Source organism: Ursus americanus, chromosome 3, assembly GCF_024610735.1.
Source record: "Ursus americanus isolate L20-20 chromosome 3, mUrsAme1.1.p, whole genome shotgun sequence".
Lineage (NCBI taxonomy): Eukaryota > Metazoa > Chordata > Mammalia > Carnivora > Ursidae > Ursus > Ursus americanus.
In genome coordinates this window covers 24,690,244-24,704,672 of record NC_142129.1, presented here as the reverse complement: position 1 = coordinate 24,704,672, position 14,429 = coordinate 24,690,244, and the positions used below count along the sequence as shown (strand labels likewise).

The window sequence follows — 14,429 nt, the reverse complement described above, 5'->3', positions numbered from 1 at the left end:
ATTTTTACTATCTGACAGTGCTAAAATTTTACTAAATCAAACATGTCTATTTTCCCATTATAATTTCCTTCACTATCCTATTCAAAAAGCTTCCCCTCAAATCTAATGAATTGTCTTCTATTTTTTTCTCTTGCTTCTTTTTCTCTTAACTCTAAAATAAATTCCGAGTGGATAAGACTCTCATTTGGAGGAATCATCTCACTTGATCTTACTGTAAATAGATAATCAATTAATAGAATGTCCTTTTCCACTGAGTTCTAGTCCATCATTATCACATCAAAAATTCATATGTATGTACATTTACAGGTACAAACTGATTTGTTTATTATCATTATATCTACTTATTATCATTATATATTTCTACCTGCTCCATCTACCATATGTCTGTTCAGTACTAGTCCCACACTGGATTGATTATTATAGCTTACCATTAGGCTTAAATATTAAATGTTTGGTAGAAATAAATTTTTCTCCAAAATTGTTCATTTTTATTCATTTATTCTCACAATTAAAATTTAAATATTATTTCAAATTCCAGATAATACTCCTTTGTCATTTTGGTTGGAATTATACTAAGCCTGACTACAGATTTACTCAGAAGAGATTAACGTTTTTTCTTGTAAGTTTTTCTGTCTAGAAACAAGGAATGTCTCTCAATAAAGTTGTCTTCATATAGGCCTTTCATATTTCTTGGTTCAATTTATTCCAAGATATTTTAAATATTTTTTTCAAAGGAAACAGAGTTTAATTTCACATTTATTAGTCAATTTCTTACTAGTATGTAGGAATGCTCTTCACATTTTGATATTAATTTTATATTTGATCATCTTTCTAAAGTAAGTCCTTCTAATATATTTTTCAATTTATTGCCTTGAGAGCAAATCATTTGAAAATACTCATACTACTACTTTTTCATTTTTAGTAGTAATTTCTATTATTTTTGTTTCATGTTTTATCACATTGGTTAAAATTTATAGAATATTAATAATATTGGTCTAATAGGACTAATCCATCTCTTTAACACAAATAACAGCTATAAATATATAATTGGCTACAGGCTGAGAGAGATATACTTTATCATGTTAAACATTCATTACATTTCTAGTTTATGCTTTTGTACTTGTAACAGAAAGGAAAGATATATTTTAATCAAATGGCTTTACAGAATCTTATATTTATCATTGTCTTATTTGACCTCTTAGTGTGTTTATAGTACATTTCCTAATATTAAGTCATACCTATTTCTTTTAGATAGGTTGAAGTTATTTTATGCAAACAATTTTGCTTCAAAATCAGACTATAGTGTTCAGAGACACTCAGAATTGTGTATTTGGAAATTTGCATTAAGTACCTGAAATCAAAAAGGTTTCTAAAGAAAATAAGGTGCTGGTAAATTCCACCTCTCTACCAGCCTCCATGATCAGACAAGTGTTCCCATAGTTCAGGGAACTGCTCATTCCTCTTCATGTAAAGAAATTCAACCACAGAATGAAGACTACAATTAAAAAATTCCGAAGTTGATTCCTCTTTCAGATTCTCATAGATTCTGTGTGATTCTTAACTGTGTCCCCTCTAGCCTAACGAAAACTCTTTCACATAAGGAAGCCATGAGATTCTGAGCCCACAGGGGCATCACCCCTTTTCAGGTTTTCCTCTCTCTGCTCACTTTGCTTAAAGTTTCCCCATAAGTCACTTATAGAAACTTCCCAAATGTCCCTTTCAACCACGGGGAGTGCTCTAGGACAGTCAAGTTGGTACTACTGCTCCTCGCCACTGATAATTTGGAACAGATCTGACATCCAACTGAAGTTTGACTAAAGAGATCCAAGTTTCCAAGACATTAGAATTGAGACTTAGAAATACATACATGTTAATTTCAGTAGGTGCCCTGAAACAGCTGCTAATTTCTAGAAATGTAGATGGCCTTCTGCTATCTACCCTATGGACCTAGAAGTAGGGGGAAACCAGTATAAACAGAACCAACAGAGCAGACAGACAGATGTTGAGATTTCTGACCAGTTTTTTGTTCTTATAACCAGTCCTTTCCTTAGATCCTGTTGTATTCTGCCATGGGGTTTCTTGACATACCCTCATAAATTCTTCCTTTTAGCCTAAGCAAGTGTAAGGTGGTTTCTGTTACCTACAATCAAACGCTCCTGATTAGTATGCCACTGTGCCTGCCCTGCCCCTGATGTGAGCTCAAGTACAGAGAAAAGGAGTGAGGAGATCACACTGGAATTCTATCCAACACTTTTTCTTTATGATAAATAAGGTTCTCATGGCAACAGAAAAATCTCTGACTCTATACAAGATGTAAGTATTAATATTTTATCGCCTATAGACCAGAACGAAGGAATTGACATCGTTGCTTAAGTTCCTGAAAAATCTGAACTCCTCTTCTTTATTTTATGTTTTTCTTTTGATAAATCTCTGGATTTAAAAAATTTATAGAAACAGTGTTTTGTTCAAATGGTAGCAATGAACGTAATCCAAAAGGCAGACCTTTGTTTCCCTCTGGCTCCCTAAGTACAGAGAACAGGTTGAGAAAAGTTGTAAGGAACACGTGAGTAATTCCAGATACGCTATGACTCAGAATGTGCTTAAAATACACATGCAGAATATGGCTCAGGTAAATTTTTCCGTTGATGAGAAAATATCAGTTTGAGTGATTAAATTCAATCAAGCCACCCTTGCTGTTTAAGTCTTTGATGGAAACAGCACTTTGTAGCTTGGTAGTTTGACTAAGCACTTCACCTTTAACTAGTTGTTGTGTTATAGGATAATTCTGGCCTGAGATACTAATCATTGATCATTCGAAATTCTAAGATGATTGTTATGTTCTCAGTGAAACAATAGACTGGAAGAAGCATGACCTTTGAAACCAAGTATCTTTAAACCACTGCTTAATTAGGCATACCGCACACAAGGTTACAATCTCAGCAAGACTGGATTTTAAACTGTTAGTTTAATTTTATACCAATGGTCTGTGCAGCCGCCAGCTGTTCTGCGTCCGTCACCTCCTACTATTACAAACTGGAAGAGCCTCCCTTCATACCAATGACGAGGTTTTATTTACTACCTCAAATTAAAAGGGGTCATGAAAAGCAATCTGCCTCGATATCTCATTAATGTCAGAAAGAACCAGTTTAACAACAGTTGTTTTTGACGCACAAATTACACATTAGGGCAAACATTATCCAATATTTAAATGGGCATTACTAGATAATTCCATCCAATGGGTCAATTTTTTAAATTACTTAAGAGTACCTTTTGTAGCTCAGTGATCCTGACAGAAAAATCTGGAAGGCTACACTATACAACATTGACAGTTGCCTTACAAAGCTCATTCTTTGACAACTGGTAATAGCTATGCTAAGAAAACCTTTAGTGCACAATAATTTTTTGTTGTCATGTACAGTAAGCAGTTCTGGGTCTAGTCAAGTACATTCTCAACACTTCAGGATATTCAAAACTGATCTCAAGGAAACCAGGGTTTGGTCAATGGTCTCCTCACACTTCTAGGCTTTGGAGAATGAGGTGGTCGTCTCACTAAGTGAAAACACTATCCCCAACAGAACCCACTCAGTTGGCATGCAATTAACAACATATAATAGCTTTTAGCTAGGCTCCCAGCACACATTCTAGATGTCTACTTCCAGTTCCTATGAAAGTCCTGTGAAGAGCAAAGATATTTAAGTCTATGGATTTGATGTGTGCTCCATGTAGCTATTAGGACTTTCAAGGTTCCTCCAGGACGGGCAAGTAGCACTAGGGGAAGGGGAGTGTCCAAGATTATGGCCACCCCTTCAACCCGGCAGTTCTTATTTTAACTGACTGAAATGTTCGATTTCTGAGTAGCACTCTTTTGAAGATCGAGTCTGAAAAGCAGAGTATAAGGGAAATGCTCTTCATTTATTCTTAACAGAATATGGTAATCCCCATATCATCAGAGCTTGAGAGAGTTGTAAATCTAGATCAAAGAAGATTATCTCCCTCCTCTTGAAAACTCTTAATAAAATACCCTTCAGTGTTACAAGCATTACATTCTTGGCTTTGATTGTGGGTACATGTGCAAAACAGCCAAAGAGAAAGTTTCTTCTTTTATATAAAATTTTGTTAAATAACCTTGCTTATTAGGCCGTCAAAGTCCTGTATGATAAATTTCTTTTAGAAATAGTTTCCAAGGGGCGCCTGGGTGGCACAGCGGTTAAGCGTCTGCCTTTGGCTCAGGGCGTGATCCCGGCGTTATGGGATCGAGCCCCACATCAGGCTCCTCCGCTATGAGCCTGCTTCTTCCTCTCCCACTCCCCCTGCTTGTGTTCCCTCTCTCGCTGGCTGTCTCTATCTCTGTCAAATAAACAAATAAAATCTTTAAAAAAAAAAACAACGAAATAGTTTCCAAGAAAATTAATCCTCTCTTAAAAATAGATAGGCTTGCTTCCATCACATAATGAAAGTTACATATCTCACAGAATGTCCCTTTACATTGTGGCTGCTCTGGAAGCTTACAACTTGATGTAGTCCCATATCCTGGTTACCATATTTGTGTCTTCCTCTTTAAGTGGTTTTGATAATATACATCTATTTGAACCACCCTATATATCTTTTTATCATAATTAGGCAAGGCACTAATAATTAATGAATACTAATAAATAAGCAATAACAAAATTTAAAAATTGATGAACTCCCTGAAAATTACTAAAAATCAGGAGGAGTATATAACCAAGGCAATGTGCTTATGCTTGGTCTCTTACCTTGTAGCACCAGCTGTTGGAATATAGACAAGTTTCAAGCCATTAGCAAAACAACTCTCCAGGGAACTCAAAGAGATTCACTTTTAAGTTCATGTATTAAAATTCATGTATTTTACATGACCCTCATATCTGGAGTACACTTACTCTTGTATCGGACACAGTTCTATTATGCTTTAGTGGGTTCCTGTTGCTTTCAAGAGAAAGAACAAATCTTAAGAATGGCCTGTAAGACCTCTTGTGTTCTATCTTATCCTTATCTCTGACACCTATTTCCTTCAGATTCACCTGTCCCTAACTCCCTAGAATAGGGATGTTTTCCTATTACAAACTCTTGGTCTGGCACACCTCCACTTTCAGCACTCACTGAAGATTATATTATTATACCTTTGTGTGCTTTTTTGATTAATATCTAAATTGCCCAAGAAAATCTAAATCTCATATCTGTTTTGACTATTTTAATCAGTAGTATATCTCTAGCACCTATCGCAATGTTTAACAAATTCTATGTGCTCAATAAATATATCTTGACTAAATTAATGAAATGTCATATGTGCTTCTCTGTCCATAGTGAGTTGAAAGAAGCAAATTATGGAAGAGATAAGCCCTAAAAAAATTACAAAAACAGCAGTCTGATAAGGTAGAAAAGGGAAAAAAAGACTATAAAAAGTAGACAGAAGAACTCAGGAATCATTGGAGTCTAGAGGCAAATTGTCTTAATAATCATTAGGCATTAAGAGGTTTTTAATAGTCTTTAATAGCATCATTATATTACAGTATGGTATAATAATGGAAATCATCAAGGAAGGGTTCGGCTTTTATCTCTGATTAAGATAAGAGAGAAATAGGTAATTCACCTTTAAAATACTTTAATCTCGTGTTTCTTTAAAGATTTTTCCCATCTTCTGGAGGTGAGCTTCTGTTATTGAGAAAATATAATCATTTGCATTCCTCTTCACATCTCCTAACTACTTGGATAAATGGAGTGTTCCCCAACCTCATGTTAGGATAAATAACCTTGCATTATAATACTCCTCTTTTGCTCAATTTTCATAATTGCAAGAAAACTATTTTTAAATTCCCCTTAATATTTATATTCGTAACAAAAGGATTGTTATATAATGTTTCACAAAAAATTCTGCTGAAAATAGGGATACCCTGTGTTGAATGTCAACCAAATTTTGCCTCATGTTGCCTGCACAAAGCAAAAGAAGAAGTTTCCACTTGAATTCTAAATTGAAGATGACCTTGTGCTTTTGTGAGAAAGGCTGGCAGCTGAGGTCACTGGAGTGTATTATGATGGACAGTGCAGAGCTGTGCGTGGCTCGGAGGCATGGCCATTGTGTGGATTACAGCCAAACAGAAAGAATTAGACAGCTCGGGGCATTCTATCATTTCATTTGAAAATAATGGTCAAAATCATGGGCCGCAACCATTACAACTTTCATGAAAGAGCAGTAGCATTCAATAATTCCATCACTTCAGACAGGCAGTTGGCGATTCTCAGCTGAACACTATGGGTCCAGCATATTTTGTATCAGTTTCTGTGACACTCACATGGTGTGTGTCAGAATTTCTGCTTCTGCAGGAGGCAAATCCCATCTACACTGCACCCTCTGTACTTCTAGCTTACAGGATGCAGCCCTTTGCTTTACAGGGACCAAATCATTGGAAGTGATACAAGGAAAGAGAAGACCCAGAAACTTAACCCAGCACTCTTAGAACGTAACTATGTAGCAGCTATGTATCAAGCTTCCTCAAGTCAATTTACTGTTTAAAAAGCTGAAAATCAGTTTTAAAACAAAATCTCTGCAATTCCTTCTCTAAGAACAGCGCAAACAAAACATTTTCAAAGAAATCTAATCTGTTGTCAATGGTTCCAAAGGAGCCTCCTAAGTTATTTCTGAAATAGTGATATTTAAGTAGACTATTTTGATTGATAGAGGTTTATTTTTAACTTCTGCTTCTTTCAGGAGCACAAAAAAAATATGCTTGAGATTTAAAAGCAGGTGGAAAAACTCACACTTCTGATTAAAAGGGGACCTGCTTCTAATCCTGTGCTTTCCACTCTGTTTGAGTATCTTCTCTATGTGGGGGTGGGGAGGAACACACACGGTCACTTCTAAAGTATTTAATGACCAAAAAAACCCACAAAAGTTGTAACTTACCATTAAAATTTACAGCCCGAATATAACCAAGTAGCTCTTTGCCATCAGCAGCACTCATTCGTGGGCAGAGGCCGATGTACCCAGCGCAGAGATCTTTGTGCATATTGTGCAGGGCGTAAGCCATGGAGTATACTGCATCAATTACAAATTGGACCTTTCCTTCCTGTTCATAAGATGAATCCCTTGCAATTCGCTCCAGCCCTGCAAAATAAAAAAGAAAACCATCAACGGGTGTTAGATTTCACTAAAAGATGGCATGAGGCACACTTAATGAGACAAAACTATTTGATTTTACTCCCAATTATTTTAATCCTATACTTACTGAGTCAGGCTTTTAAACTAAGTATTGGATTTTTTATTTGTGAAGAACAGAATCTATTCTATTAGCAACAAAAAGAAATAAACTAAATAAAAACATATAGTTTCATTATCTTTATTTCCACCTTACTGAGTCCGATTACATTGTCCATTTCTTCAGAAGAATCATTCAACTTACTTTTTTCTTGAACTCAATTTTCCATTTTTTTCTTAAGATTTCATTTATTTATTTATTTATTTATTTATTTATTTATTTATTTGAGAGAGAGAGAGAGCAGGGGGAAGAGCAGAGGGAGAGGGACAAGAAAACGCTGTGCTAGCTCGTAGCCTGATGTGGGGCTCAATCTCAGGACCCTGAGATCATGACCTGAGCCAAAATCAAGAGTTGGGCACTCAAATGACTGAGCGACCCAGGTGCCCCTCAAACTCAATTTTCTATTTTATTATTCTTAAATCTTTTTCAGCTTTATGGAGATAAAATTGGCATATACCATTGTGTAAGTTTAAGGTATACAACATGATGATTTTATACATGTATATATTGTGAAAGGGTTTCCACAATAAGGTTAGTTAACACATCATTGCCTCCCATAGTAACCTTTTTTTTTCCCCAGTGGTGGTAAGGGTTAATTTACCTTCGCAACTTCCAGGTATACAATACAGTATTGTTAATCATTGTCACCATGCTGTGCTTAGAGCCCCATCAATTTTCTATTTCCATAGTAATCAATATAAGTCATTAAATCTAGCAGTCTGATAAATTCGTTTTCTAGGACTTTCCTTTCACCTAACTGCCAGCCCTCATTTCCAATTGCCTATCATATTCCTAGGTAGTCTGCTTCCATGTCAAACTCAATAGAGCTAAAAACCAGGCTATTATCATAGAGAATTACATCGTTTCCCTAAAACCTCCAATTGAGGGTCTTGCAGGTTTGAGAGCATAGAGAGGGAAGATGAGTTCTTACAAAGAGTACCTTCGATGTGCCAAAAGTTATATTGACTCCTTCAGTCTGCATTAGCTTTACAATCTAAGCTAACCTCCATGCAGATATGGGAGCACTGTCTTCTCCCTACCTCTGTGTGGCACTTTGGCTCCTGGGTCTTAGGACAGCACTGCTATGTCCAGAATGTCATTGAGGGACCTTGTGAAAACAGCCCTTTCAGCTTCTGCCAAAAATTTCTCTCCCTTTGTGATTTTCACCGCAAGGTAGACAATTCATAAATAAATATTGAAGAATGGTCACAAACCAAAAAGATGCAGTTGTTTCTTTAAAGGTCTTATCTGGTGACCAACCACTCTGGTTCGTCCAGGATTGAGGGGTTTCTCAGAATATAGGACCATGGGGCACCTGAGTGCCTCAGTCATTAAGCGTCTGCCTTCGGCTCAGGGCGTGATCCCGGCGTTCTGGGATGGAGCCCCACATTGGGCTCCTCCGCTGGGAGCCTGCTTCTTCCTCTCCCACTCCCCCTGCTTGTGTTCCCTCTCTCGCTGGCTGTCTCTCTCTCTGTCAAATAAATAAATAAAATCTTAAAAATATATATATATATATAGGACCAAAACCTAGATAGTCCTGGGCTGACCAGCATGGTTGCCTATGAAAAAGGAGGTAAATGAAGCATCAACTTCAAGATACAAGACTGAAATAACTACTTTGAGGGTAGCTCCTTAGGTCCATGAGGAGATCTCAGTTTCATTTATTTTGTGTCACTAAATTTGATAACTGGAAATGAAGACTATAAATCCCACAGCAGTTGTTCCATTCCTGATTATCTTCTTAAGTACAGACTCCCGAGGCTCACTTCAGATTTACTGAATCAGCATCTCCCAATCTAGGGACATGACAAATCTGTATTTTCCAAACACAGAACCTAACCGTCTTAGTTTGAGCGGCTATGACACAATACCAAAGACTGGGTGGCTTGTAAACAACAGAATTTGCTTCTCATAGTTCTGGGGGCTAGAAGTTGAGACACAGGGTAACAGCATGGTTAGGTCCTGGTGAAGAATGTCTTCTGGGTTGCAGGCAGCTATTTTCTCATTATATCCTTACATGGAAGATAGCAGACTTCTGGTGACTTCTTTTAAGGACACTAATCCCATTCATGAGGGATAGTGCTCTAGCTTCAAAACTTCATCTAATCCTAATTGCCTCCCAAAGGTCCCACATCCTAATACCATTATATTAGGGGGTAGAATTTCAACATATAAATTTGAAAGGGACACATTGTCTGTAACACTAACATTCCAGGTTATGTTGTTAATATTGCTGCTCTGTAAATCCCTCGGCTACAATCATACACACACACACACACACACACACACATACACACACACACACACACACACCCTCCCCCGCCACTTCTGCAAACACTATTGCTTGTTTTTCTGATTTTGCTTTCTTTAGTGTACTTTATTTTTGTGTATGTGTGGCTCCTAACAAACAAGAAGATGCACATTTTTTAAAAGATTTATTTATTTTAGAGAGAGAAGGGGGGGCAGAGGGGGAGAGAGACTCTCAAACAGACTCCACACTGAGCAAGGAGCCTGAAGCAGGGCCTAATGTCACAACTCTGAGATCATGACCTGAGCCAAAATCAAAAGTCAGACACTTAACAGACTGAGCCACCCAGGTGCCCCTCTTTTGTGTACTTTAGAGAAAAGAGAAAATTTCTTTGCCTCCGTTACCACTGGGTGGAGGATGAAGAGCAGGCGTAGAAATGGCAGAAAATGCCCAAGCCAAATTGATTCAAAGAAAGTCATGACCGTGAGAACATTAAGGAATTTGGGAAATTTTCACAATCCATGGAATATGTGTAAGAGCTAGATGTGTGTGAATGTTTTATATTTTTAAATTTACTCTACCCTAAAATGTTCTGGATTTAATTATTATGATTTTATTTTAATGCTAGTGCAACCTCACTATCAATCTATAAAGATATTGCTCAACATTCAATAATTGGGAAAAAGTTATATACAACACTTTCCTGATCAATTTTAATGGAGATGCCCTAATTTAATAGACATAGTCTTTTTTATAAAAGATTTATTTATTTATCTGACAGAGAGAGAGAAAGCAGGAGGAGAGGCAGGGGGAGAGGGAGAGAGAGAGAATCTCAAGCAGACTCTGCACAAAGTATGAGCCCAAGGCAGGGCTTGAAGACCTCATGACCCTGAGATCATGACCTGAGCGAAAATCAAGACTTGAATTCTTAACCGACTGAGCCACCCAGGCGCCCTTAATAGACATATTCTTTATTTTTCCTAAAACAATTTCAACTTTATACATAATAGATTTATAGTTATTCTCAAATGCCACACATCTTATTAAAGGGACATATTTAAATTTGCACTTGTCCAACTATTTATTTCCTTGACTAGTTATAAACTCCTAGTGGTATGAGCAAAGATTAAGTATATCCAACTTTGTACTTTTTTTTTTAAAGAAAAGTTCAGAAGGCTGTTTAGTGACTGTTGTCACACAAGTCAACGGACACTATATGACCCTTCCCATTAACCAGTATAAGTACATGGTGACAAACTAAAATTCTGAACATTATTACCATTTCTAAATTTAACAAGAAATCATTTTATTTCTTTCCAGGCTGTTTAGACAACATATTTTTCTATTCCCTAACATTTCAATTTCATGAGGATACTTAAGATTTTACAAGAGCTAGAGTTCGCTCCTCATATCCTATAGTTTCTTGTCTTATTCATCTAAAAGAGGAATTTAAGAAGCTGACAGTGACTCATCAACTTAATTGGCTGTAAAATTTCATTATGCTATAGTTTCTAAAGTTAATGTTAATGTATTGCTATAAAGTGCTAAATATTGTCAAAGGCTATATGTCAGCCAACCATTTAAAACACTGACTGTAAAGCTGTGATGTGTTTTAGTGTATAGCTTAAAATTAACAGCACATAGCAAAGCGTTTGCACGGTGAGAAATGAAGTCAGCCTCATAAATTTTATAGCAAGATTGTTTTATGTTTTCATTAATGAAATCTCAAACTTCTGACTATATCTCATGTTCCTGGACAATAGAGTAAATTCTTATTGGTCCAAGCAATATCACATGTGCCCCAGTTAAGGTCTTTCAAACATCACAGTGTATCCTCTTGGTTTTCAAAAGGCGAATCTGCTCAAGTTTGCAAAGTGTTGTATGCATTACAGTGAGAGTTCCTAAGATAAGCCTGACGTGAATTTTAAATTCTTTGACTGACAGATAGTTGTCAGTCTTAGAAAGCTTTGCTTTCTAAGAATTTCTGACTTCTGGGGTGTTGTTTAGTTTTATAGATTGAGATTCGAGGTTGTTTTCCTTTTCCTGAAACTATGTTAATGTAATGATGATCCAATAAACTGATCAATTCAGCGAAGAAGAAGAAGAAGGAGAAGGAGGAAGAGGAGGAGGGGAAGAAGGGGAGGAGGAAAAGGAAGTCCTATTAGTCATTTTCTTCCCAGGAAACCAAATATCCAATTGCTTGATTTTTTTACCACAGTCCTAACATGTAGTAGAAAGAACCCCACATTCTAAATTTGTAGGTAAAAAGTATTTATTTCGTTTCTCCCTGCCTCCTTCTTAAGTACACAGCAACTATTTTAAATGATTAAATTATTTTCTTGCAGTTAGTGTGGAGAGGATGCTAGGAGGAAAGAAGAGAATCCGTGAACTGCTAGGAACACATTTATCCCTACAGGACCAGACTGAAGAGTCATTCTGAATTCCTCAACAACTTCGTATCTCGCTACGCGATGCACCAGAGAAAAGACTGTCATGTCCTACAAGCAGCTCTCCCAGGGCCTCACGCGTTTGCAATAACTGCACAGTGGGGGACTGAAATCAGTGAACCACGCCAGTGACAATCCGTGAGAACCAGAAAGAATCGCACTGCACGCTAAAAAGGAATCACTAACAAGTCAGCAAACCTAAGTCACCTTTTACTGAATTTAAACTGATTTGGTTTCAAGGAAACAATAGGGGAAGGATGGGAAAGAAACAGAAGCATATTCAATTATACAGGAAAATCTCCTAAGCCCCAGGATATGCAAATGAAGTGTGTGCAGCTCCCATGCAAACTACAGAGAGATGAGAACGCGGGCCCTGTGGTAAGGCAGAAAGACAGATTGACTGAGGGAGGACGGACCCTCAGTGGGGCAGACCTAGATTCAGGTCCCAACTAACACAAACCAAGGCAGGTGGCCTTGGGCACATTCCTGGGCCTTCGACTGGGAAAGTTGCTCCCAGGGACCTCCGTGATGGGATACCCCATCTCTCCAGCCTCATCTGCTGGTACCACCCCACCTCCCTCCTGGCTCCACTTGCAGGTCCTTGAATATAACAAGAGCTCTCCCACCGCAGGACTGCACTTAGATGTTCACTCTGTAACTCGCCACTCCTCGCTGGATACCTCCTGTTCGCCCTCCGGGCTTCAGGTAAGATGTCAAATCAAGTTAGGCAGGAGCACTGATATTTAATTTTTTTTTTAAAGATTTTATTTATTTATTCGACAGAGATAGAGACAGCCAGTGAGAGAGGGAACACAAGCAGCAGGATTGGGAGAGGAAGAAGCAGGCTCATAGCAGAGGAGCCTGATGTGGGGCTCGATCCCATAACGCCAGGATCACGCCCTGAGCCAAAGGCAGACGCTTAACCGCTGTGCCACCCAGGCACCCCTGATATTTAATTTTTTAATATAGCAGCCCAGATCAGATCATAGAGTATCTTAAATGCTATGCTTGAATACTGAATATTGTTCAGTTGGAAACACAGAGCCATGACCAATATTTAAAATATTTCTGGGAATACAGGTAAAGTAAATTGAAGCAAATGTAGTTTGAAGGTAGAGATACAAGCTGGGATAAGGGTTCAAAGAGTAGGAAAAAAAAAGAATGAGAGAATATATATTTCAGATGCCAAATTGTGATTAAATATGGGAGTAGGGGTTGAAGGCAATCAACAACTCAGGGGTTTTGAGGCGAGGTAGCAGAACACTGACAGCATTAACAGAATTTGGAAAATCAGGTTAACAAGAAGGTTTTGTTTCTGATGGCTCTGGCTCTCCAACTGCATCAAGAAAGACCTCAGTTAAAAGAACTGATTTTTAACATTCTGTAGCATTTACTATATTCCCCAACATAGAATATAGACTTTATATAAATTTGTTGAATTGCTTAAAGAACAAAAGGTCCAAACATTTAGAGTAATCATATAATAGTAATATGGCTGACCATTTATTTATAACTGCAATAATTTAAGCCACTTGGGAGTAAAGTATCATTTGCAGTGCTGTCATAAGACCTGAGGGGCACCTGGGTGATTCAGTCGGGTTAAGCATCTGCCTTCAGCTCAGGTCATGATACCAGGGTCCTGAGATGGAGCCCCACATTGGGCTCCCCAAGAAATCAAAGACTCACGTTCTAGTTCTAACAGAGTGACCAATTGACTTTGTGCCCTTGGCCAAGTCATGAGCTTTCTGGCATTTGTTTACTTCTCAGTAGAAATCAGATGATTGAATAAGATGATCAGTCAGGGTCCCCACGGTTCTGAATTTCTAGATGCTAGGGCATGTGCTCTTATTTCTTTTTCCTCCTTACACTCACTAAGATCCCTGGAAGATTGCATAAGGGGTATAAGTGAACAAATACCACTAAAAATTATCCAAAACAGGTTGGAATATCCAGTAACTGGACTACCACTGAGACCTGGAAAGTCTACACTAACAAGAAATACCAAATCTCAGCCTGGATTTTTCTTCCTGTATTGTCAATCTGGTTAACCGAGTCACTGCATTTTCACAACTCTTAGAGCTATTTCAAATCTAGGTCCTTGTGAAGGAGAAAAGTTTCAATTCTCTTTTTATTTTGACCCAATGGTTAAAGAAATCAATTATAGAAAATAAGATCAGAGAAGTAAAAGGACACAAATAATTAAGACGGGCAGGACCGTTCATGAGAAGCATCTCTTTAGTTCTAAATTATTATTACTCCCCCCCCCTTTTTAATAGATAAAGGAACTAAGACTCAACATTTGAATAATTTACCCAAGATCACAGTTACAGCAGTAAATGGTAGTCAAGTCTGACTCAAAACCTTGGCCATTTATTATTACACTGCCTCCTCCCCTGTGAAATTGTGTTTTTTCCAAATCAGCCTTACCTTTCACTTCTCTGAACTCCTCTTTAACTTTTAGCC

General features: G+C 37.6%; 1 protein-coding gene across 2 annotated transcripts in view; it reads right to left on the bottom strand.

Moving 5' to 3' along the window:
• GRM8 (glutamate metabotropic receptor 8) overlaps positions 1-14,429 on the bottom strand; it is a 723,043-nt gene that overhangs the window by 251,645 nt on the left and 456,969 nt on the right. For both annotated transcript variants that reach the window (XM_087860847.1, XM_045792722.2), the window contains exon 7: positions 6,920-7,120. In XM_087860847.1, the coding sequence (XP_087716973.1) occupies positions 6,920-7,120 (201 nt within the window). The remainder of the gene's footprint in view (positions 1-6,919; positions 7,121-14,429) is intronic.